At 32.4% G+C, this 26,421-nt stretch overlaps 3 protein-coding genes across 3 annotated transcripts; 1 reads left to right on the top strand and 2 right to left on the bottom strand.

The window, feature by feature from the left end:
- Positions 1-392: 392 nt before the first annotated feature.
- LOC127092260 (protein PHOSPHATE STARVATION RESPONSE 1) lies at positions 393-1,208 on the bottom strand. Its single transcript, XM_051031108.1, has 2 exons — positions 1,073-1,208; positions 393-956 (listed from the first exon to the last, which is right to left on the bottom strand). The coding sequence occupies exons 1-2, from the start codon at positions 1,106-1,108 to the stop codon at positions 675-677; spliced, it is 318 nt and encodes a 105-aa protein (XP_050887065.1). The 5' UTR covers positions 1,109-1,208; the 3' UTR covers positions 393-674.
- A 6,878-nt stretch (positions 1,209-8,086) lies between these two features.
- Positions 8,087-8,667, bottom strand: LOC127095404 (uncharacterized; the record flags this gene model as incomplete). Its single annotated transcript, XM_051034100.1, has 1 exon — positions 8,087-8,667. A coding segment is annotated over one exon (552 nt), but the record flags the coding sequence as incomplete, so codon positions are not given.
- Positions 8,351-12,985, top strand: LOC127093092 (uncharacterized). Its single transcript, XM_051031990.1, has 11 exons — positions 8,351-8,871; positions 9,067-9,125; positions 9,211-9,266; positions 9,529-9,595; positions 9,697-9,736; positions 9,999-10,103; positions 10,207-10,238; positions 10,376-10,436; positions 10,723-10,814; positions 10,904-11,110; positions 12,462-12,985. The coding sequence occupies exons 2-11, from the start codon at positions 9,084-9,086 to the stop codon at positions 12,615-12,617; spliced, it is 858 nt and encodes a 285-aa protein (XP_050887947.1). The 5' UTR covers positions 8,351-8,871; positions 9,067-9,083; the 3' UTR covers positions 12,618-12,985.
- Positions 12,986-26,421: the final 13,436 nt, after the last annotated feature.

Here is a 26,421-nt window from a genome sequence, read left to right as displayed (position 1 = left end):
GAAATTAAGTTATAAAATACACAAATACGTGCAGTTTTTAAAATAAAGTTCACTACTCTTTCGAGAATATAAATACATATAGACATACGGTCGAATCTTCTTTGTTCTAAACTTAACTTTAATAATAAAACCCTTCAATGATTGTGATTTGGTTTCCACAACTCTGCTTTGTTCATGGCTTCATGCATTCTTCTCTACAGAGCTTTATGTGCATTCATCTCAAAGATGGCTATGTTACTGCCATCCTAACTCAACACAATGGAATTCGCGATCAGAGGAGGAAGAGGAAACAGAAAAAGAATGAAGAGATATTTCAGAAGTTTACTTTCCAAAAGGATGAGGAGAGATTGTCTAAGTTAACTTCCGTTAAGAGTATTATGGGCTAAAAGGGATTGCGAATAATATAGTTGAAACATCCTAGGAGCCAACTATGTTTCTAGGCTCCAGTGTTCAAACATTCCATTAATATACAACAAATATCTAGAGTGAAGTTTCCCAATGCAAGTTATACCCTAAACTAAATCAAGGACAAGAAATAGATACTGTGAAACCAAATCACTGATCAAGTAAGTCATGGTCAAAAGCAAAAAGGAAATTCCAGTATGTTATGTTATCTGTAGAAGCAGAAACACTAGGCACCTTCACAAGGTTGAAACTTATTCTTCTTTACTCAACTAATCGGTCTTCACTCGTTTTGTGGGTGGTGTGGACAACTGGTCAAGTTCATCGCTAACTTTAGCATCATCTCCATTTTGCTTTGCGCTTGTGTCTTGAGTGCTATAGTTGATTCCAATCTTTTCATGGCCCTCATTTGAGCTTTCTAAATTTTCAACTGGAGAAGGTAGTGCGGCGCTAGATGATGGAGCAGAAGGCTCGCCCGACTTGATCTGTTGCTCAAACATCACCTGTAGATGCTTCCCTTGGTTCTCAATTTGAATCTGTAATTTTCTTTGAATCTGGATAGTAACGAAACATGTGATCATCTTCCTTACAAAAAATGGGGAGATAAACAACACTCTTTCATCCAAAGATTGCATAGTAAAGACAATGAACTTTAGCAACTAAAATATACCTCAAGTTGTTCATGAAGCCGCTTCTGGAGTTCCATCTGTAACCGCAATGCTTCGGTAATGCCCTTAGGCCTGCATAATAACAACCCAAAGTATGTTTCTAAACATTAATATTTCATCTCAATGAAATTTAAGTGATAGGAATAGCGTCAAATATTGGAAATGAGGACAACATTTATCATATCATAGCAAGCACTAGATCTGTATGAATCAGTTTAGGTCATATCTTTGTCATAGTTTACATATTTTAATTTCGAAGTTTTTAATTCAATTTTCATTGATATAGCGTCTATATACGCATTCTTCTACGATTGATTATTTTCTGTTATTTTTCTTCCTTTCTGAAATTTCACAATATTTTTCATTTGAATCGCAAGTCAGCTTCTTGATTGAACTCTGTTGATTCTACGGTTCAATCAATTATATTTACATACTTGCGAATATCAATTTCGATGCAGGCTCACTCGTCTGATTTTGATTTCAATCTGATCTTTCAGGCCCTTTAGTTCTGCAACATTTTTTTATTTATCTTTTTCATTTTAATTTTACTTTCGAAGCAAACTCACTCTGTCCCTTAACTGTGTATTACGCGAATGTTTTGAGGCAATTTCTTCGTTTGCGACATTAATTTAGTTGTGGTTCTGTCATTTGCTCGCACGATCTATTTTGATTGCGTCGGGCTCATTGCTGAACTGCATCTACATCTTCTAAGTTTGGTGGATTTTTTAATTTTTTTTTATTTAAGCATTCTTGAATTGTTTTATAATAAACCTAGAAAAGTTTTCCCCATTCCGCCTTCTGTTTTCGTTGATACATAGATTTAATTTTGATTAATAATTTTATGATTATATGTTTGTTGTTTGTTTTCAACTTTTTTAATTAATTAGAAAATTAAGATTCGTTAACACCATAATATATAATTATGTATTTAATCCAAATTAAATTAATGGATGCATATTAGTAAAAAAATGAATTTTGTATAATTCAATATAAATCAAATAAATGGATGTATATTAATAAAAAATAAATTTTGTAAAATTTAATACAAAATAAATTAATGTTGTATATTATTAAAAAATTAAATTTTGTAAATGGAAATATTACTAAAAGTAAAAGTTCTCTGTTTGTTGATATTATTTTAGTTTGTTTACCACCACTATTCATTTTAAATAATATTTATATATAAATTATAATATTTATGATAATTTAAACTAATTTAAAATTAAATTTATTAATATATTTTTGAATGAAAATAAATCACTTAATTTTTATACGATATTTATTAAGTCACTATTGATTGATTCTCATATATTTGGAAGATCTTAAAAATAAAAAATGAGAATTGAATCGAATCTCATTGGTTGAGTTTGATTTTAGAAGATTTTGTGGAGGATAAGGTCCAAACTGAACCAACAATGGGATCTGATCATAGCCGCTATGAGGATGCAAATATCCTGTAATGTTCTTTTTGTACATAGAGAAGGACGACCTCAGGAGAGTAGACGACCGATAGAGTAGGTGTTCCATATCGTTCTTGTTGTGTAGATCTAAGGTAATTAACAGTGCTAGCAGAGAATCAGTAGGCCCTCACCCTTCTCTAATTGGGGCAGTGCCACCTATAGAATGAGAATGTCCATCCTCTCTTAAAGTCCTTTAGGGAATAAGAGTTGGGAATAGAGTTGTGGCAAGAAATATAGATCGCCCCTTACGCTCTCTCTAAAAAAAGCTCTTTTTAGTAAAGCTTCGACCCTATGGAGAAAAGGGAAGTGTAGATCTGGAGTGTTTGGATGAGAAACAAAAGGCTTTGTAGCAAGTTAAGTTGTATCGCAATTTTATTTTCCGGGCATACAAGAAAAGAGTCCAGCCGAGCATACTTGTTTGCTAGTTTTTAGATCCAGGAAATCTTGTACTCAGAGTCATGGATAAAGTTTACTACCCATCCCATTTGGGTGACCCCCCGTTCTTTCTAGTGGGTTTTATCCCGTCCCTTTTGGGACTATTCACCCTTTTCCAAGCATAGGTAGAACCCATCTTTCCCATACATAACGACGAATCCAAGCAAGATGAGTAGTTTATAGTCGACTTAATATCAACGAAAATCTCTCATTTTATCGTTTTAGTACTATTGGTCTTGTAGTGCACCCTTCATCGAAAGAGTAGTTGCTTAAAGGGGCTTAGGCCTGCTTCTATGTCCTGTAACTTCTAAGACTTCTCACATGCATTTGCTTTAAAGGGGTTTGTTGCCCCCCTTCTTAGTTAGCTCTTTATGCCTGCTTTAAGCTTCGTCAGACATTTTATGACCTGTAGCTTACAACATCTTATGAGAAGGGCCTGTAGCTCGATATAATTGTTGGCCAGTTGCTTACTTGCGTACGGGCAGACGTATTCAACCATTCCCATCCTTCATCAGGGCCCAGCATGACAAAGATTTTGATGTGGATGAGAGGGGGAGCATCTTTTTTAGATATCCCTGCAATTATAGCTATTAGATGATAAGAGACTTCGCGCCATGGAACATGTCCAAGTCTACCAGAAAATTCCAGTGCGTTCCAAAATCAGGTAATATAGAGAAAGTTCAACATAGGGGAGAAAGTCTTGAAAAAGATTCTTTCTGGACGTGAGCCTCATCCAAGATGGAAACTCCATTTTGTGCTCGCTCTCTTCTGTCATGCGCATCATGGTTGGGTGAGTTGGCCCATTGCAAATTCTTCCAATCTGGTCATGCACTTTTTTCAGATGCGGAACCTGAGAGCATTCCTCTTCAAAATAGGGGTTAATTTTGGGGGGGTAAGGAAGGTGCCGATATCGTAATTTTGGTGGAAAATTAGTTGTTTTGAATGGAAAATTTCTCCAAATCCTTCATGTCATATCTAAAGGAAATAGATAATATGTTGTTCATGCTACTATAAATTCTTCCTATCATTGAACTTTTTATGAATTCTTACATTAACTATAAACATTAGATTTCTAACTAAAAATTCAAAGTTTGACATTAAAAAAAGTAAGGTATTTTCTTAGTGAAGTTTGGTAATTGGTGATGGAAGTATCAGAGAAATTAATGATGTAGATATCACTGTCAATATACCACACAGTTTTCTCATTCCAAGTTTTGTTGATCCACTTGTTGTTATTATTCAGACCACATATCCAACTCTTTTTCATAATATGATTGACCAAACACTTTTTCAAAATATGTCTATATTGACTCATAAAAATATAATTGTTGAATCAATCAATAATTATATACTGGATTTAATAAGTGGAAAAGAAATCATGTATTTGAGTTTTGATTCTCCATATTATGAGAACTCAAATATTGACATCCTAGATGATGTGCACACTCCTAAACTTTTTAACACAATTGTTTCTTATGGACTTTCAAATCACAATTTAAGATTGAAAGTTGGAGTATCGATAATGTTATTGAGAAATATTAAACAATCTTTAGGTTTGTGTAATGGAACAATGTTAATAATTATAAAAATTGGAAAATACAAAATACGTTGTTGAAGAGAAGTTCATATCGGAAAGCAATATTGGTCAAAAAGTTTATATCTCAAGGTTATCATTGACTCCTTCTGATAAAAGAATCCCTTTCAAATTTCAACGACGTCTATTTCCTTTGGTTGTTTCCTTTGCAATGACTATCAATAAATGTCAAGGACAACCTATCAAACATGTTGGAGTTTATCTACCACAACCAATTTTCTCTCATGGACAATTATATGTTGCCATATCAAGAGTTATTTCAAGGAAAGGGTTGAAGATATTGGTGATTAATGATGAATGTGAAGATATAGATACAACATCAAATATAATTTACAGAAGTATTTAATAATATTCTTTCGTTAATTAATTTTTCTTTATGTTAATTTATACATTTTAAATTATCATAGTAATTTTGTTTCTAATTTATTGTCTTTCACATTAAATGGCCTACATAATCTAAATGAGTAGTAAAATAATTTTATATGCAAATAAAAAATTTAAATATCAACTAAATTAAGAAATTTAAATAATTTTATATGAAAAAAATATATAGATTTATTTCTAATATACCCGTGTGAAGCACGAGTCGGCGATCTAGTTATTTCTCAAAATAATTTAATAGATTATAGATTCAAAGAAAGATTAGTGAAACAAACAATTGACATTAGATATAATAAACTCGACTGTATTTTATGTTATTGTAATATCCTTTTGACATGTTTAGAGGAACAAGATGAGGGCTCTACAAAGAATCACAAAAAACATATTCTTAGTCTCAAACTCAAACTCAATAACAACAACTAAACCATAAACATATATATTTGAGAACTTTGCTAAGTGTAACAAATAGACGACAACAACAATAATGACATAAACAACTAAAAATAATAATAAATAACAATAACATTAACATTATCTCAATCTAAACAACAACTAACATTAAACAACAACTAAAAAAAAACTCTCAACAAAAATATAGCACCATCAATAGTAAACCTATAAAATCAATCTATATAAATCTATAACATATTTATTTCTACCAAAACAACAAAGTATAACATCAATCTCAATTTAAACAACAATAAAAAGATTAAACCGTTAACAGGTCTAAAAATTAACAACAAGATTAAAACCTCTAAGATTTCGATCCTAAAAAACAACAACAAATAACAACAACAACAACTTAGTAGTTATGATGCTTAAACCATCCTCCACCCCGTCCCATTGCCATGCCTATGTTTAAGAGACACTTAGTAGTTGTGAATGTCATTGATGAGGATAATGAGGATGTGGATAAATACATGCACATAAAATTCGTCTTTAGGGTATATCTCATATTTTTGGCTAACATATCATTTTGAAATTCAATATCACCATATATATCCATTTGCTATAATTAAATTGTTTTTAGAGATTTAACTATTATCGATGACTACGCTTGAAGAATTGTTTCATTGGCTTACTTGAATAAGGAGTTGAATGCTACGATAAAAACCATGATGAAGCAACTAGCAAAAATATGTTATGCTTAAAGGAACTTATTAATCTAATTATTTAATTAGCTATTAAATTATCTTTGTTCGATCTTGTTTACTAATTATTATAGGTTAGATGCATGCATGAATCGAACACCATTTTCAAGTATTGGTGGGTGGGATTACAACCTAGAATACATAGAAACCGAGCCTTGAGCCAACATCTTCAATTTCAATCAAAGGACTTTTTACTACAAAGCTATATTGAGAGTGCCTCGATCGGCTACTAGTGCAATATATGTTGTTCGACAGCTACACCACTCACCAAGACACACACATTAAGTGACATTTGCTTATATTTTGGTTGGATCAAATGCAAATTGTGTAAGATCTAATACTCATCTAAATGAGTCTTGCATTAGTTTAAATACATATATAATATTTCTAAGAAGCTCGTTGTCTCAGCTATTATCACTTCAGCCCACCTATGATCACTTTATCCCAAATTGATCAGAAATATGTTAAGTACACAAATCATATATGTTTTCTATTGAGGACCAACATACTCGAGTCCTATTTGGTTTAGAAACTTTATAAGGCACTTGTTGAGAAAATAGGTTAAATTATGGTTGGTGTAGTCCTTACATGCACATTAAGACTTGACTAATGATGTTTCAATTTTAAATAAAATAGAAATGTTGGCTTAAAAATTATAAACTAAAATTTTAAAATATAAAGTATTTTATATTCTTTGATCACATTAATGTACGAGGTTTAATAAGAATGAATGTCATATATTAAATAATTCTTTTTTAAAAGAGAAATTATTATTTTTTAATTATCTTAATTTTCATCCTGATTATTGAAAATATATCCTCTTATTTGAATAATTTTCAATAGAATAAACATATCAATTTTTTATTTTTCTAATTATTCAAAGTATTAGTGCAAATATATTAATAATTTTTAATTAAAAAATTAATAAAAATACTTAATAAAAATAATATCCACTTATTAAATTTTAATAATATAAAAATAATCAATCAAATAATTAAACACGATATGAGAAGAAAAAAAGCTAATAAAAAATAATAAAATATCATGAAGAAGATGATAGAGAAAAATAAATAAAAAAATAAAAAATAAAAAATATGAAATCTTATCGATTTGAGTGAGATGGTTAATATTATATTTTAAATTCAAAATTTCCTTAAAATCTATTCTAATTATCTTAATTTTCATATATAGATTGGTTTAATATTCATAAAAATTTTGATTGAACACACAAGATATTTTAAACAACAAAAAATCTATTAAAAATTTTTCAACTATGAATCCAATACACTTCTCTTAATTTCTATTAAACCATTCTCATAAGAGATGATTTGATCACTACAATTCAAATAAATTTATTCAATGATAAAATTTTAATTTAATTTCAACAAGACTTGATAATTCTAAAAAAGATGCATAACATATTAAAAAAAAAGCTAAATATCTTATTTGATTCAGAGTTGCAACAATAAACACTAAACCAAAGGACTAGAATAAATTTTCATTTTTATTTTTGTTAAAAAAAATGAATGTCCACTTTTGAAAATAGTTCAAAACAAAATTTTCCTAAAATAAAATTGTGCTTAAAAAAATGGGCCTGGGTTCTTTAGCAAGTAGATCCGGGAAGACCCGACCCGACCCTTTATAAGCACCACATGCTCATCTCTCTGAATACACCAATTCGTCTTCCTTTTATTTTTTCTTTTGTTAATTTCGAAGTTTTTTATTCATTTTTCATTGATATAGCATCTATATACGCATTCTTCTACGATCGATTATTTTCTGTTATCAAAGAAATGTAGATAACCCCCAACCCAACAGTTAGAAATAAAAAACTTTCAATGAGCGGGGGAAGAATGGCTAGACAAACCTGCAACCGTTTTAACAAAAAAACGTAAAGAATAAACACCTATTTTCATCCTCATAAAGTACAAGTGTTATCACTTATTACTTATAAGTTCTTGGAAATTTTTGCTATCAATTCAATTATGCAGAATGTCACCAAAATCAACTCTTCTTTGTCAGAATCATAAATGAATGTAGCAGAGGAGCCTTGATTTAGGGACTAGTTTGATGACATTTTGCATGACTGAGACTATATTGATTTGCATTATCATGGGACTGAGTTGATGTAAAATATATAGGGGTGTCTGATGTAAAATCCGAGAAGCAGAAGCGATAATCCGAGGCAATCTACGGCACCATTTAGCCCAAGCAAGAGGCTGATAATGACACGCAATAACAAGAGCAATTGATTCCTCTCTATTACACACCGCTTCTTGTAAAGCACTCCAACCTTGTTCGTTCTGAAGACTCCAATCGGCGCCGGCAGACATTAAAATCTCGGCGGAGATTGGATCCCTAAGACGTACGGCGAGGTGGAGAGGGGTTTCCCTACCGGGGACATCACGGCGATCTATGACGGCTGATACTTTATCGGCTTGAATCTCGGCGGCGAGAGATTCAGACTCGGTGGTGACTTCGCCGGGTTTGGGAAGATAGGGGACGGCGGAAATGAGACGGCGGAGTAAAGCGTGGTCGGAGTTTGCAACTGCCACGTGGACAGGACTGTGTGCGTATTAAGGAGCGCTAGTTAAGGGTAATTTAGTAATCTAGTTAGCTTATAAGGTTTTATTAGAAAAAAAAGAGTAAAAACCCTGCGAGTTCTGAATTCTGAAGTAGACCATTGCAGTCGTCTCTTTCATTAAGCCTCAACCAAAACCTCTCGCCGGCGTCTTTCCACCGCAATCTCTCGATTTCCGATCATCACGCGGCGGTTTCCGGTAAACTCAGTTTTCCATTCCTTTTCACTTCTCAGGTTAACAACATAACATGCTCTGCTTTCATTAATTAACATTGCCTTGAAGATTGAACTATGCATTGCGCGACGTTCACAACATTGTTTTGTTTATTCATTGTATTGTAAATCATTGACCTATTATCTGATTTATAATTCATTTTTTCGGTTTTAATTTAAGATCGGCATTGGATTATTATGGATTCAAATTCTGATTTAAAGCCTCCAGCACGAAGAAAGGTTTGATTTGATTTCATTATGTTAGGTATTTTATTTGTTTCAATTTTCTTTTAGCGAATGCAAATGACATGTGCTTTTTTTGCAGGTTAAATATGCACCAAAAGCTCCACCTAAAAGAGTGCCAAAGATAGAAGTTAAAAGGTTTGTATCAATCTGTTTGACAATAGTTTTCTGTTAGTGTTATCAATTGCGGATATTAGAACATATTAGAACATAACGGTTTGTTCAGACTCCGCTAATCAGTCGATTTTGAAGACATTTTAAACTAAATACCTTATCGTAGAACAATAGTAATTTAATTTGTTCAACTTGAGTTACACAATAGTGTTGTAGGCCTATAGTGATGCTATTTAAGAACACTGACTTAATTTGATGCTCCTTGTTATTTATTCTGTTTCTGCAGTGAACTGGTTGAGGAGGATAATAAAGCATCAGCGGCAGAGGCTAAGGAACTCCTTCGGCGTTTCCATGTACATATTATTTCAATTTGATTGATAATCCTTTGTTCAAGTTTTCTCTGACTTCAATTTAGTTTTGTTATCTTGAAGTTTTATTTATTAAACTTTTGTAGGAAAATGAGAGGAAGGCAAGGATGAAGGTTGAGAAAAAAGGTATAGTAGTATCTTAGTACTACTTCTGGGATTACATGGTACTTGTTTTTCGTAGAGCTAACATTTACTATCCTGAATGCTTGCGCCCTTCCTATGAATGCTTGATTGATAAAAAATGAAGATGAAATTGGACAATTTGAATGCTTGCCATCTAGTCTGAGATCTCACGATGATGTCAGAAATGACGCCCTTTTCACGAAAGCAGGAGTAGAATCAACCTTGTAGCTTTCTAAAATTGTTTTACCCATTTTATGGTTTGCAGTGTCAGCTTCACAAATTGCTTTTGGTTCTGGAGGCCAATCAGCTCATCATAAACCATATGGTATTGGGAGCAAGACCAATGGCATTGAAAGTTCAGCATTTGTTGGTATGTCTTGACCAAAGACGTTCTCATTTTATAAATTGCCACAAAACCTTTCCTGCATGATACTTCCTTTTATTAACCATATTATGTCGATGTTGAACCACAGATGCAAACGGGAAAGAATACAAAGAACCATGGGTAAGTGTACTGAGCGAAATAAATATGATGTTTTATTCAACTTCTGTTTCAATTTGTTTCCCATGTGAATGTACCTGCAAGTGTAATTGTTCATGCTTGTTCCATCCTAAAATATTGGCTGTTGGATGTTGCTACAGGACCTCTACAGTGATTATCCAATAGCTCTTCCCTTGAGGAAACCATATTCAGGCAACCCAGGTAAATTCCTGGAATCATCTTTGATTATAAAGCAAAAATGGAAAGAAGATTAATATAGTAAATTAGATGGAATTTCAATTTCACAAGAGTTGAGTGATACAAATTATTCAATTTGGTAACTAAATTTGTTCTGCATTTTACATGATTGTGATATTTTAGATTTACCCTTACATTTATATATTATCAATCTTCTATTGGAGATAGTTAGGTTGAAAATAGAACACACTTTGTTGTTATGCTATGTTGCTAAGTCAAGTGGCTTTAACTTCACATATTGTTCCGATAGAATATCTTGATAAGGAGGAATTTGGGGAGGCTGCAGAATCCAGAACTTATGATGAAAACGCGGCAAATTCAGCAGCGGAGCTTGGCCTTCTGGTAATTAACCCAAAATTCAGGAAATAGAATTTATTGAGTTCAACTTATTTTAAATTATTATAATAGTGTTTTGAGCAAATTGTTGGCAGGAGGAAAACCCAGAGACAAAGTCAATCTTCATGAGATTACCACCAGTCTTTCCTATGATTAAAAAACCAGATGCTGATGTTAAGGTGAACTCTAAACGTCCTGCGAAACTCTTCAAGTTTGATGAAATGCCACCTGGTCTAATTGGCAAAATGATTGTGTACAAGAGTGGTAAAGTTAAGCTGAAGATTGGAAATACCCTTTATGATGTAAGTACTGCATTCACAAGATAAATTACAAGATGCATATAGCAGTATTTTCTCAGTTCTTATTCTTAATATACTTAATAATCAACACAATGAAATGTCTTACCCGTACCTATGTTTTATGGAGAAAATGAGGGCATTAACAAAGAGAGTTGTTTTCAACACAATGAAAACTAGGTGACAACTTTGAAATTAAAAGTAAAAACATGAAATGGAAATAAGAAATGTTCTATGAAGCACAGATTTTTTGACACACATCTTACACATACACATACACACTGTTAGTCTGTCACTAGACACATACACGCTGTCACGAACACGGGCACATTTTTAATGTAAAAATTTTAAGACACTGGCACCGATTCATATATATTTGTTTATTATATTAAATAAAATATGAAAATTATATATGAAGTAATAAAAATGGGAATTAAACAATATATGTGCATTTTAAGTGAGCAATTTGCTTATTACAAAAAAGTTATTAAAAAAGCTAAAATTGACATGATCAAATTTTATGTCCCAATTCTTTCATTGATCATCAATGTTTCTACGTATTTTTATTCCCCGTAGAAGTGTCTAAGGTTTGTTAAAACAAAGAGAGGAGTTTTTTTTTTAAATACTTGTCTAAGTTGTCAGACATGTGTCAATCTGAGGGTCAGACACCCATGCGTGTTGGACACGGGGATAAGTTTAATTCTAGAGGTGTCCGTGCATTACAGAAAATGTTTTCTCAAATAAAAATTTTCCTAAAATTGAGTAATGGTCACAAGTTCTCAAGTGAAAGAATGTGAAATGTCTAGAGCTCAGAATTCTAAAGATAATCTACTCCCAAATTCTCATTTGAGATACAGGTAATTTACTTCAAAGTTGGATAATAATACATGAAGGAGTAGGCTCGAATTATACTAATCATAGAGGCCAATTTTTATCTTAAAACAGTTGAATTAGTAACGGAAATAATTGGGATATATAACAGAAATAAAACATGTAAAAATGGAAGTCAGTCAACAATAATAATTGACTTAAGGTCAATAATGAGGGATGATGCAATAGACAGGTGGAATGGATAAGGTATTCATGATGTTATGGGGATGTCATTTTTGTTTATTGTTTATGCATACAATAACAATAATCAAGTCTTATCCCACTAAACGGGCTCAACTATATAGCTCAATTTCTGCCATAATGTTTTATATAAGACCATGTTTCTATCTAATTCATTAATCTCATGATTTTTCTTAATAATTTTTTTTATAGTATTTGTGTACCTCTATAGTTAATGCATAGCTTGACTATAACAGGTAGCTCTTTGCTTAAGCTAAATTTGTATTATTTATTTAAATGGTTGCAGGTTTCATCGGGTATGAATTGTATATTTAGTCAAGAGTTGGTTGCAATGAATGCTGCCGAAAAGCATTGTAGCTCAATTGGGGAGATCAGCAAGCTTGCTACTGTAACCCCGGATGTTGATGCTGCACTTGATTGTCTTAGTGATTTAGATTTATAATAGTTTTCTTTATATTCATGAAAATTTTGAAGTTTGATATCTTGAACAATAAATTGAGAAGGAGGGTAAATCGAATTAAGTCTTATGTTTTTTTATTTAATTGAACAAGTACAAATTGCGATTTTTTAATGAGGAAAGATAATAACCATGTCAACTCACCAACTGCTGCCTTCTTGGGACAACTTCATGGAAAGGAAGTTACTTATTATGATAGTTTCATCCTAAGTTTAGTGTTTATGCTTCTTGCTCTAGTAGTCTAGTAAGGTATAATTTCTTGTAATAAAAGTAGGGGTGTTCAAAATCCAATCAATAGAAAATTGTAAACGAACTAACCAAATTGAAAATCAAAAAATTGAATTTGATTTAGATATGTTTGAGTTATTTTTTATCATATAGATTTGATTTTTTCAAATCAAATTAAATTGTATTATGTTATAATATTTTATGCATCATTATATAATTTTAATTTTTAGAGAAATTATGAATTTTTTAAATGATATCTATTTTAATTTAAATATGAATAAGAAAAAAAATATTATTTATTTATAAATATTATTATTTTTATTTAAAATAAAAATATTCTATATTTATTTTATTTTTTTTAATTTATTGATATTGATAATTATAAAATTAAAAAAATTGAATTAATATTTATTTTTTAATTGAATTATAAATATATATATATATATATATATATATACACACATATATATATATATATATATATACACACATATATATATATATATATACACACATATATATATATATATATATATATACACACATATATATATATATACACATATATATATATATATATATATATATATATATATATATATATATCGATATAGATTATATATATATATATATATATATATAATTATATATATATATAATATATATATTATTATATATATATGTATATATAATGTATCTATATATCTATATATATATATATATATAATATATATATATATATATATATATATATCTATATATATATATATCTATATATATATAGATATATATATAATAATATCTATAGATATATAATATATATATATATATATATATATATATAGATATGTAATATATAATATATCAATTACTCTCTCTCTCTCTCTCTCGCTCTCTCGCCGCTCTCTCCTCTCTCTCCTCTCTCTCCTCTCTCTCTCTCTCCTCTCTCTCTCTCTCTCTCTCTCGCTCTCTCTCTCGCTCTCTCTCTCCTCCTCTCTCTCTCTCTCTTCTCTCTCTCTCGCTCTCTCGCTCTCTCTCTCTCTCTCTCTCGCTCTCTCGCTCTCTCTCTATTCTATATATATATCATATATATATATATATATATATATATATATATATAGATATATATAATATATATATATATATATATAATATATATATAGATATATATATTTTTTTTTTTAATGACTAGACTTTTCAAATTAAATTTTAAACTTTTTTATTACACTTTTGTTTTGAAAATATTTATTATATCTTTAGTACATCATATTTAATACATAAGTATTTGTAAAAAATAATTATTTACTATTTAATAATATTAATTAAATAATAATAATATGTAATATATTTTATATTATTATGGGATATATGTTAGCATTAGCCTATATTAAATAGTAATTATTAATTAAATGTTAATTTTAAATCATTACTATTTAAAAATTCAATAATTATTAAATAATTAAATAGGTATTAAATAATTATTAATTATACACATTGCATGATTAATTTATTTGATTAAAATAAATACATTTTAAACATCTTGCATACATAGTTTAAAATATATTTAAGTGGGATATATATATTATCAGAATAAAATATATTTAGTGAGACACACTTTCTAAAATATATTTATTATATCAGATCATATATTATTATTTAATTAATATTATTAAATAATAAATAAATATTTTATAAATAATTACGCATTAAGTATCATGTATTAAAAGTATAATAAATATTTTTAAAATAAAGTGTAATAAAAAAGTTTAAAATATATTAATTCTAATCAAACAAACTAAATATGCAATATGTATATTTAAGTGGGATAAAAATACAAAGAAAACGACGTGACCTTGTGTTAAGGGCGTTAGACATGCACTACTAAAAAAACACATCTAACTTTAAACGCAAAATGCATTTAACATCGGCTACAGAGGCGAGGTAATGAAGGATGTCATGAAAAGTTGTCACTTTACCTCTCGGTTATTTAATTGAGAGGTAAAGTTATCTCCACATGAGTTTGATCCCCAACATCTGCATTTTATAATTATTTTTAGAACTGGATGGTGCGCCCAATATTAACTCTCGGTTTTGTGTAGAATCGAGAAAATATCTTTATGTTATTACCTCGGTTTTATGTAAAAATCGAAGGAATATATATTTTTAGTACTATCGTATATTACAAAACCAAATTACAGAAAATGGAACCATATTTTGTAGATTCCTGAAACATAAACATTGTACATTTTTTCAAATTCTAAATATGAAACATTGTACCACAAATATTCATCGTTAACACCAAATACAAATCCAAAATGACACACACTTTATAATTTTACAACAAAATTAAAATAAATGATTAACTAACAAAAGCAATAATCAAAATGGAAAGTTTTGAAGGATGTCCAATAGGATTTGTCACTAGTCGTTAAGCCCCTATAATTTGAACAACATTTGAAATCAATTAGGATAATCAACATCAACTTTAAATATATAGTCAAGGAATAAAAAAGAGTAAAATGAATAATTATAAATTATTAAGCGATATGAAACATTTACTTACTAGTTTTCTCATATCCCTTATTCATGATCACGACGAATAACATGCACATCATTTGAATCATTTTCTTTAGATGATTGATGTACATGTGTTACTAAACAAGGGGTCTCATAGTTAAAATCTTGATTTGCATCGGTACTATCAGGAAAATGTTTTACTTGAAGAACAATTGACCATCTAGTTCTAGCAGGATCAGTGACATAAAAAATTTATTTTGCTTGGATAGCCATGGTGAACGGTTCGTTCCTATAAGTTGCCTTTCAAAGATCAACCCGTGTGAATCGTAATTAATCGGTTTCTACACCAGTGTTACTGTCAATCCTCTTGCACTTAAATAAAGGCATTTTAAAATCAACATAGACAATCTCCAAAATCTCCTCAATGATCCCAAAGTACGCTCTAGATGCTAGTACATGATTGTTATCTTTGAAACTAGAAAAATATATGCATTCAACTTTAACCATAACCCCAATATTTTGCATGGTGCTACGATCATCCTTTGATTTTGTACATAATGAATATTTAGTAATGTCGTATGCACTCCAGGTAATTACATTAAATGTAGGCATAGGTGACAACAATTTAATTTTATCCAATGGGCTACTCTCTTTAGAAACACTTTCGTTAAACCAATTTATGAAAGTTTTGTTATGCTCTGTCAACAACCATCTTTCATTCATCAGGGAGATTTTTTCTTTATAAGACTTTTGTGAGCGGTCAAGTAAGGTTGAACTTCATTAAGGTTATTCAATATATACAAATGTGCTTGAAGAATTACTTCTTAGTCAAATGTCTTAACATTTAAACCTTGAATATATCTACCATCATAACATCCATCATGACGAGACTCAAGAATTTCTATAGAGTTCGCTTCTGACAAATAGTTTGTACAAAACTCAATAGCTTCTTCTGTGATGTACCTTTCTACGATTGAAGCTTTCAAACGGTGATGATTCTTTGTATACCCTTAAAAATCTTCATGTAACGTTCGACCAGATGCATCTACCGTAAATAAACCGAACCACAAATTCTAATCTCCCTTACTAGATGAACAACTAAGTGAACCATAATGTCAAATAATGATGGAGGGAAAAACATCTCTAATTGGCACAAGATAATTTCAGCTTCATGTTCTAAGTCGTCTAAATTTCCAGAATCAATAACATTACTACATATAACATTGAAAAATAAGCACAATCTGATTAGAGTTACCCTTATATTTCTTGGTAAAATGCCACGAATAGCCACTAATAGAAGTTTTTGCATCAAGACATGACAATCATGAGATTTTAAGACATCTAACTTGAGATCATTCATTGACACAAGTTTCTTCACATTTGATGAGTACCATTGGAAAAATTTGATACGCTACAAACATTCGCAAAAACGTTTTTTTTTCTTGTTTAGAAAGAGTGTGACATGTTAGGGGCAAATAGATTATATTTCCTATTTCTTTTAGGGCTAACTCTTGTCGTATACCCAACCATATCTTCGCGAGATTTCTTAATATCTTTTGTCTTGACTTTAATATTGAGAAGTGTTCCAATCAAACTATCACATACATTTTTCTCAATATGCATCACATCAAGACAATGTCCTACGTCAATACTAGACCAGTATGGAAGATAAAAAAACATCGACCTCTTTTTCTGAATATTTTTCTCCACGGACTTTTTTTGTTTCTTTACAAAGACAACAATAATGTGTTGTTGTCTTTTATAAACTCCCCTCCCGGTTAAGGGATTTGGAGCGATATTAAACTCTTGCTCTCCATTAAAAGTCTTTTGCAATCTACGATATGGATGATTTGGTCTTAGAAATTTTTGATGTCCAAGATAAGCTATCTTTTTTCCTTTTTGCAATTGGTGGTGACATGTTTCAACTTCACATATAGGACACACTTTATGTCCCTTGATGTTGTACCCAAACAAATTACTGTATGCAGGAAATTCATTTATTATGCAAAACAACGTGGCACGTAACTTAAAGTTATCACATGTATACAAATAATCAACATCAACACCTTCCACCCACAAAAGTCTTAAATCTTCAATTAACGGTGTTAAATAAACATATATGTTGTTCCCTGGTTGTCTTGGACCCGAAATCATTATTGATAGCACCATATACTTGCACTTCATGCATAACCATGGAAATAAGTTATAGATTAAGATAACAACACACAATGACATGTGGTTAGTACTCAAATTACCAAAATGGTTCATCTGGTCGGTAGAAAGTCCAAGCCTAAGGTTCATCGGCTCAAGGGAAAAATTCAAAAATGAGGAATCAATTTTCTTCCATTACAATGAATCAACTACATGGAGAATTTTCCCATTACACAGTCTTTCATCTGCATGTCATCTAGTATTCTTTGCGTCATTAACATTAGCAAACAATATCTTGAACCTTGTAATTATCGGTAGGTACCACATTGATCCACTGTCGCGCGCGGATTTAAACGAGTAATTTTGTAAAAACGTAATACAGCGACAATTAAACTCGGATATCGTCTCAAGGATTCTTGTTTGTAATAATTAAACGTAATCGAATGGGGGGGTTGATTTGGTGTTCAATTACAAAAATGCAGAAAATAAGTGATTATGAAAAGTGATTATTTGAATAAGCTGAAACGAATCAACCCACTATATCATCTTCCAACTTATCATTGATCCCTATAAAATTCCAATTCCCTAAACGAGTCTGATCCTATTCGATTACAAAAGCTACTGACAAGCGCAATAACAATTATACGAAGTATGCCCCTGAATTCCGAGTAAAGCAAACGGATTAAAACTATTGTGAATTAAGCAAACACAATATGATCGAACGCGATAATGCAAAAGCTACACTAATCACGAAATTGATTCAAAAGCAGACAACAATCAAATTAAAGAATTCTATCATGTAAAAACAATTAAATTAAGCAAGTAATTGTGATTATAGATATAATTCAAAGGAATAGATTAATGGAAAATTATAAAAGAACCTCAAAGTGGCATCCGATTACAGTGAATTGATTCTTGGGAAATTAGTTCTCCATAGTCATTCCTTGCAAGCTCTCAAATTCGTGCATGAATAGTGATTTTTCCGTTCCATTCCTAATGGTGTACGGCTGCTAGACCTAGGGGAAAATAAAGACCCGTTTTACAACTCAACTGGGTCGACCCAGCCCACTACAAATGACCCAACAAAAATACAAATAAAATTCTGCAACTTCAACAGACTTTCTGGCCCTGCTACAGTCCGATTCAGCTCTCGACTTCTGAACAAAAGTTGTAGATCTTTTCCTTATCTTTCCAACGCATACTCACAAGCCTCAATCTGATACTCGTAGCTCAAGATATGATTTTTCTCGTGAAAGCTGCTAATGCTGAAAATATAATGCGAAAAACAAATAAGTGCAAAAATAAAATAAATTGTAAAAACACATTAAAACATAAAAATAAGTAAAGCAAACCAAAGAAATGCTTAAGTACAAACATGGAAGAACGTGCATCAAAATGCACTGATCAAATTCTCCCACACTTGAACTTTTGCACTCCGAGCAAAACGAAAAACAAAACAAAGAAAGCACAAATACATCATCAGTTACTCATCCTAGGCTACAAGTCATCTTCGGTTAACTTTGCATTGATAGGTACTAATCTTGCACATTAAGGATATTGTAAGAACACTAATCCACAGTTATGCAGACATAAACCTCCTGAATACACAAATCAACTCGAATCATATTATTATACTAAAGCCTAACTTACTCATCCTTCTTTTCCTCTTTTTCATTCAGGCGCAATCACATTAAGCCCGTTATCTCCACACACTCATAGCAAGGCGACCGGTTAGTGACTCTGATCCTTTTCTGCACGGGGTTCTGGTACTTAAGTGGCATAACCCTTTGCTTACTCACTTGTAGTTGCGGGGGATCGGACCGTAATTCGCCCTACCAAGTTCAGCACCAGAAACCGCTGAACCAACTAACAACGAGTCAAAAACTTTTTTTTTGAAGGTTCTACAACCGTTGGGTTAAGTGACCGGGTGAGGGTCACCAAACTTAGAAGGGGCATTCCTTTATTTTTTCTCTTTTTTTTCTTTTTCGGAACACTCACTTATATTCATCGGCTTCCCTGCGTAGAGTGTGTGTGAGATGGTGCTGACTGCTGAAATAAACTACTCAAGAGTTGTCAGAGAATGAGAATGTACGGCTAAAACATAATAAAAATTCAACTCAATTTCCATATGCAGGAGACTTACGGTGTTAAAACAATATCGATCTTGTGAATTTTTCTCAAGTCTCCACAAACTCGACTCAAAGTAATCTATAGCCTAAAACTTTCAAGAAGATTGCAATTTTTTTTAGAAAGAAAACAAAAACAAAACAAAACAAAGAACAAAAACAAAGAAAATAAAGTATTCCCTCCCCCACACTTAAAATATGCATTGTCCTCAATGAAAGAAACAAACATAAAATAAGAGAGAGAAGAGAGAGGAAAGAACACACCCGAGTAGTCAAGGAGGATAGGTGATCACATAAGCAGCCTTTCCCAAAGAGATATATTCTACATTTTCTTCTTCCAAAATGGGGCTATCATGGAATAGCTTTGGGTAATATCCATTGAACTTGAAATTTTTATTAGTATCTTCGCCTTTTATTTCAGGATCAAAGAATCTTCTAAAAGTAAAAGTGTCAAATGGACACGTGAAGGTGATCTGATCTGGAATGTCAGCCAATGTCCAACCAAATGTTTTTTTATGCTTCCTTAAAACCTGCAAAAGCTTATTTTCATGATCGAAATCAAGGTTAGAAGAAATTATAGCCGGTAGTTTTTCATTCATCTCTAAATAAGCATATTTCATATTTTCAGGAAGTTGCTTCAGCTCGAGGGAAAGTGGCTGCTCAATAGAAGGAGTGTTTGGGGCAGCCGGGATGTCAAGAGCTTTATCTACATGAAGAACTTTATTTGCAACCTCATCTGCAGTAAGAATATCAACTTGCAAAGCAGCCTCAATTTCAGCACAAACAGAGCAAATTTTAGTTTCAGTACAAATATCACAAGAATAAACATCATCAAAACCAGACAATAATGGAAAATCAGATGCAAACAAATCACTACAAGTATCATCAACAATTTCAGAAATCAAATCTATTTGAAAAACAGAATGTTCTTCCAAGGGTTGTTGGTTTGATCCTTGAGCTTGCTGCATGGCATTCACCAAAGTGGCAAGCTGCCCAAACTGTGTTTGCAAAGTCTTTAAAGTAGAATCTACTTGTTGTTGAAACTGAAGATTATTTGCAGCCATTTGTTTGACAATATCTTCTAGTGAAGGTCCAGAAGGTGCAGAGCACACAACCTCAAATTCCTTCAGATGCTCATGCGGATCCTCACCTGCAAGACCACTAAACCTTGGAAACAAGTGTATTAAACCAGATTTCAATTCAAAAGGAGAGTGAGCTTCAGGATATTCAATATACATGTCATTGTAATTCACATCAGGGACAGCTAACTGCCTTAAAGTTCTTTGGTCAGCCATAGTAAAAAACAAACACAATGAAGGAAAACGATTAAAATAAATTTACAAAAATAAACTAACACCGAAATTAATCTAATGACGTTAATTAAGAATTTTGAGAATTTTTTCAGATTTTTTTAAAACTACCAAAACCGAAAATAAATCATAAAAAATAGAAAAATAAGGAATTTCGGTTTTTTAGGGCGGCATCCACTATTTATTTCATAAATAGAGGCTTTTGATTACTGATTTTTTCCTAATGAATCGACAAAAAATCGGAATAATGTGAGACAATTTGTTTAAAAACAGATTTTTTTTTCAAACCGCAAAAAGACCAATACGCAAGTTGGACGAAACTGCGAGGAAACTAGGACCTATACGCTTAGACACTCAACCTATGACTCTAAAAACGATTAAAAGAAACAAGAATCCCCGGCAACGGCGCCAATTTGATCCGCTGTCGCACGCGGATCAAAACGAGTAATTTTGTAAAAACGTAATACAGCGACAATTAAACTCGGATATCGTCTAAAGGATTCTTGTTTGTAATAATTAAACGTAATCGAATGGGGGGTTGATTTGGTGTTCAATTACAAAAATGCAGAAAATAAGTGATTATTTGAATAAGCTGAAACGAATCAACCCACTATATCATCTTCCGACTTATCATTGATCCCTATAAATTTCCAATTCCCTAAACGAGTCTGATCCTATTCGATTACAAAAGCTACTGACAAGCGCAATAACAATTATACGAAGTCTGTCCCTGAATTCCGAGTAAAGCAAACAGATAAAAACTATTGCGAATTAAGCAAACGCAATATGATCGAACGCGATAATGCAAAAGCTACACTAATCACGAAATTGATTCAAAAGCAGACAACAATCAAATTAAAGAATTCTATCATGTAAAAACAATTAAATTAAGCAAGTAATTGTGATTATAGATATAATTCAAAGGAACAGATTAATGGAAAATTATAAAAGAACCTCAAAGTGGCATCCGATTACAGTGAATTGATTCTTGGGAAATTAGTTCTCCATAGTGTAACACCTCAAAATTTGCCCTCCTCTCTTGGGACTAGCTTAACATATTGTATATCATTTCATAGGTCATTAGACATTGCATATTGCATATCATGTGGTTACATTGTGCAAGTCATCCCTCAAAAGTCTTGGTCAGAAGATAAAGAGGTTGAGATGCAAGCCTAGGGTTTCATGGGACTGATCATTAGTCATCTGAGGATTGGGCTACAAATTAGGGTTTTATGATTCTCAAGGAGATTGGTCTTGATCTTGGTTGAAGTGATACATCATCATCATCATGGATTTGTTGTCAGCCGGAAGATTCAAGAGATTGATCATATACCTTGGGATTAGGGTTTTGACCACTGGTCAACCCTAATCAGTTGAATCAGTTGCATTGGGCCAATCAGGGCATGGCAAGGAGATGGGGTCTACAATGGATATGGGGATCATCATGTGACTATATTGAGCTTATGGAGGCTAGGGTTTCATCCTTGAGCCATTTCATCAGAGAATTGAGCTTCAGCTGGATCAGTGCATTGCCAAATTCATCTATTAGTTGAAAAAGTCAACTGTGGTCAACTGTGCTTGATTTTATGGATTTGGAGGTGGGAGAGAGTTGGATACACTTCATTCATGTCTAAACAAGTTTCATTTGACATTTCAAACCTCAAGAATGAAGAAAATAAAGTCAGGAGAAAAATTTCCAAAAATAGAAAGTGACTTGTAATGGAAGTTTCTAAAAATGGAAAGTTTTTCACCACAAAATTACATGTCCAAAAAAGTTTCAAATGAAAATTTGTTCAACATGAAAGTTGTAGATCTTGCTCTCACCTTTCCAAAAAGTCCAAGAACATGAATTTCTCATGTATGGTTGACAAGTTATGGTCCATTCATTTTCCAAAAATGCCTAAAATCAAAGTGGCATAACTTTCACATGGAATGTCCAATTTGGGTGATCTTTCTTTGAGCAAACCCCATTTCACATGTACTTTCATGATGTATGATCATAATTCATCAAAAATGGTCAAGGCAAAAAGTCATTTTTCAAGTGTTCAAATTGGAAATTGGTGGGAAAATAGGTGAAATCTCAAAATACATGGTTTTTGAATGCAAGACCAATTCTAACACACTCCATATGCCAAATAGAACTTGTTTGAGCTGTCATTTGCTGTCATAGTGCATAATTTGGAAAGGTCATTTTTGGACTTTCACTCAAAAGCTCATTAGTGCATTTTCACTAATCAAGCCAATTTTGCTAATTTGGATTAAGGGATGGATTAACATTGGTATAAAGCCTTAAGTGTAACAGAAAATGCTAACCATAATCACATTCTCCAAGATTGCAACAAACTTTCTCATCAAAACCTCTCAAATTCTCTCAAAACTTCATCACTTTTTTTCACATTTCTTCATCAATTCTTCATCAATTGTGTTGATTCTTCTTGGATCCATGCTCCACAAGACTCATTGAGGAACTGTTTTGAGGAATTCGTGGCCAAAGCTTCCAGAATTGGGACTGTCACAAGCAAGCACAACAATGGCAAATTGATGGTTCTTGCACATGGAACTGTTTTAAGCTAAGCTACTTGCTTCATTCAACTTCCTTATCCATAATCATCATCTGTTTTTGGCTTTTGCACGAGGAAACTCAAAGATTCATCACTGCTTCATCATAAGGTGATTTTTTCGAATTCCTCTATTGTGTGAATCATGATATGCGTTTTGTAGAGCTTTCGACATAGATTAACATGATGCTCATAGTTTTTGATTTGGTTGAGAATCGTGAGAGAAATCTGGCTTTGAACTTTTGATATGCAAACTTTTCTCGTTCGATTTGCTTTGTGTGTTGAGAATTAGGTCAAGTAAATTATATATTCATGATGTACATGTTGATACAGTTCTAACGGTATATGGATTGTTGCGTTTGGTGAGAAAAAGTTCTTGCCAATTTTCTGGAATTTTCTGGTTGTTCATAGTGAAGAACACGTTTGAATGTGTGTTTGATCTTCAATTTCCCTTGCCTTGTTCAAATTCGTGTTTACCGCCAGTATGAGCCATTCATAGCGCGCCATGACATCTAACTGATACTACGTCGTTTTGCGTTTGTGCTTTAATATTACAACAATGCCACTGGTTCATTAATTCTTAATATTATTTCATTTTTTCTTTTTGCAATCCATTTTCATTTGATTACATGATCTTGTAAAAATCATATCTGATTCATTTTTTATCCAAATTGAGTGAGGTTTTTTTCACCATGCTCCTTATAATGTGTAGAATTTAATCATGATTTTTGTGATTTTTGTGCACGTGTAAAAAATTAAAATGCCTAGGGTTTGCTTGATAGTATCACATTTGTACTTGCTTTTCCATATCTCTCATGAAATGATGATGCTTTCAAAGAAATGGATGAAATTTTTTGTGCATATTCTGGACACTTTGATGGTGATTTTGATGTAGAGTTTGTAATTTTTGGATACTTGGCTGTTGAGATATGAATTTTTGGATAGGGGTGTGACAATTTGTGTCACACCAAGCTTGATGAACTTCATGATTTTATTTGATGTGCTTAGGGATGTTGAATTGAGCCAATTTTTTGCATGATTGAGCATATGTATGTTGAGATGACATGTGAAGTTTTCTGGATTTATTCATGGCATTTCCTATTTGATTGGAATTTTTCTCTTCTGTTGGCTCATTTTGTGACATTGTGTGACACATGTTTGTATTTTGTTTGTGAAATTCTCATGATTGATTGTATGAATGTGAAATTTGGTATGAGCATTGTAGACACATTATAGCTCATTGTGGTTTTGATCCCATTCATTTATCATATTTCATTTCTGATTTATGAGTTTTGGAAGTTGATGTTTGTTTGGATACCATGTGTTGGCTTGCTTGAACTTGTCTGAACTTTATGAATTTAATTTTCATACTTCCATTGATCCAAATGAGCTGAAATTTGATATGCTATTCATTGGATATGTTCTCTTTAGAATTGAATTTTTGTGGAATTAATTGAATTGTTTTGGCATGGATTTGATTGAGATCTTTCTGTTTGGTCTTTTGAGATTGCAAATTGCATGTTTGATGCTATTTTGTGCATGAAATAATAATGGTGATTGATATGAGCATGGGACCAATTGGTTTTGCTTCTAAATTGTTTGAATGTGATTTTGGATAATTTTCACTTGCTGTTTTGGATTTTTCATCCCCTTTGGACCCTAGGCTTGGCCTAGTGGTCTTGTTTCTCATGGTTGGTTTGGATTTTCAGGTTGAAATGCAAAAGGCTTAAGGAGAAAATTGCAAGCTGATTAAATTGAGTTTTGTCTGATGTTGTAAACTAACATTGGCTTTGTTTTGTAGGGTTTGATGCTTGATCTTGGGCTCATAGCTTGCACTTGTGTGCATTAACTTGTGTTTGACTGTACAGATTAACATTTGCTGTTTACTTTTGGTTTGTCTGAGTACTGATGATACTTGATTGATTTCAGGTACATAGTCGCTTTAGTTCTTTAAGAACTTGCTGTGCTGCTGCTTGGTTATATAAACCAGTTGAGGTAGACTCTCTTGTCTCCATGTAGTCTGGAAGACCTGGCTTGTTATTTAGCCAGGCAACTGTCTGAAGTCCTCCTTAAGAGGCGATGTTTGTGATTGTTTAACTTTGTCCCCAAGCAGGTAAAGACCTCTATGAGGCAATTGGTGGATCAAAGAGATATGCAATCTATCTCCCACTATTCTGTTGAGTCGTCCCTCTGCTCACACCACTGTGTTGACGCATTGGGACATTACCCCAAGATCTTGTACTTTGTACAGTTGTGTCAGAGTCTTGAGTGTAGAAGGGTCCCTCCATTCTAGACCCACGCTCCTTTGTCTGAAGCTCTCCCTGGCCAGGGATAAGAGCTGTGAAGTCTCATCTTCACTCACCTTTCATCAGCTTCACCTTAGCCTCTCAATGGCAAGGTTAAGAGCTAACTCTACCCTTGTACGGATGACTTGCCTCGGCAGTCCACCCTTGTTTGAGCCTCACTTGACTGGATATAGTGTGTGCTATGTGAAATGTTTGTTTTATTTTGATTGATGCTTGCATGCTTGTTTTTCCTGGTTAGGATTAGCTTGCTGTTGTGCAAGTAGATAGAAACCACAACATAGGGCAATGATGCATGATAACACTAGGCTCGAGTACAGCTCCCTAGTAGTGTGTCTCCCCTTGGTTTCTGGCTAGAATTTCTTTCCCTTTCGGGGGAACTACGTCGCCCTGATCCTCATACCAGATGAGGTACGTAGGCAGGAGACCGTGCGAGGTCTCTCCGGGCATTTTTTTTTCTTTTTGTGTGTGTGCTTGACGGTTATAGGCTCGAGTTCCCGACTCCCTATTAACTTGTTTGGTTGTTGTGTGCTTGGAAGCTGATGTAAGTCCATCGAGTGGCATTCGGGTTCCAGTGTGCGTGTGTTTGGTTCGGA

This window comes from Lathyrus oleraceus, chromosome 6, assembly GCF_024323335.1.
Source record: "Lathyrus oleraceus cultivar Zhongwan6 chromosome 6, CAAS_Psat_ZW6_1.0, whole genome shotgun sequence".
NCBI classification, from domain to species: Eukaryota; Viridiplantae; Streptophyta; class Magnoliopsida; order Fabales; family Fabaceae; genus Lathyrus; species Lathyrus oleraceus.
The sequence above is the reverse complement of the archived record's forward strand: the minus strand, read 5'-3'. Positions and strand labels throughout refer to the sequence as shown.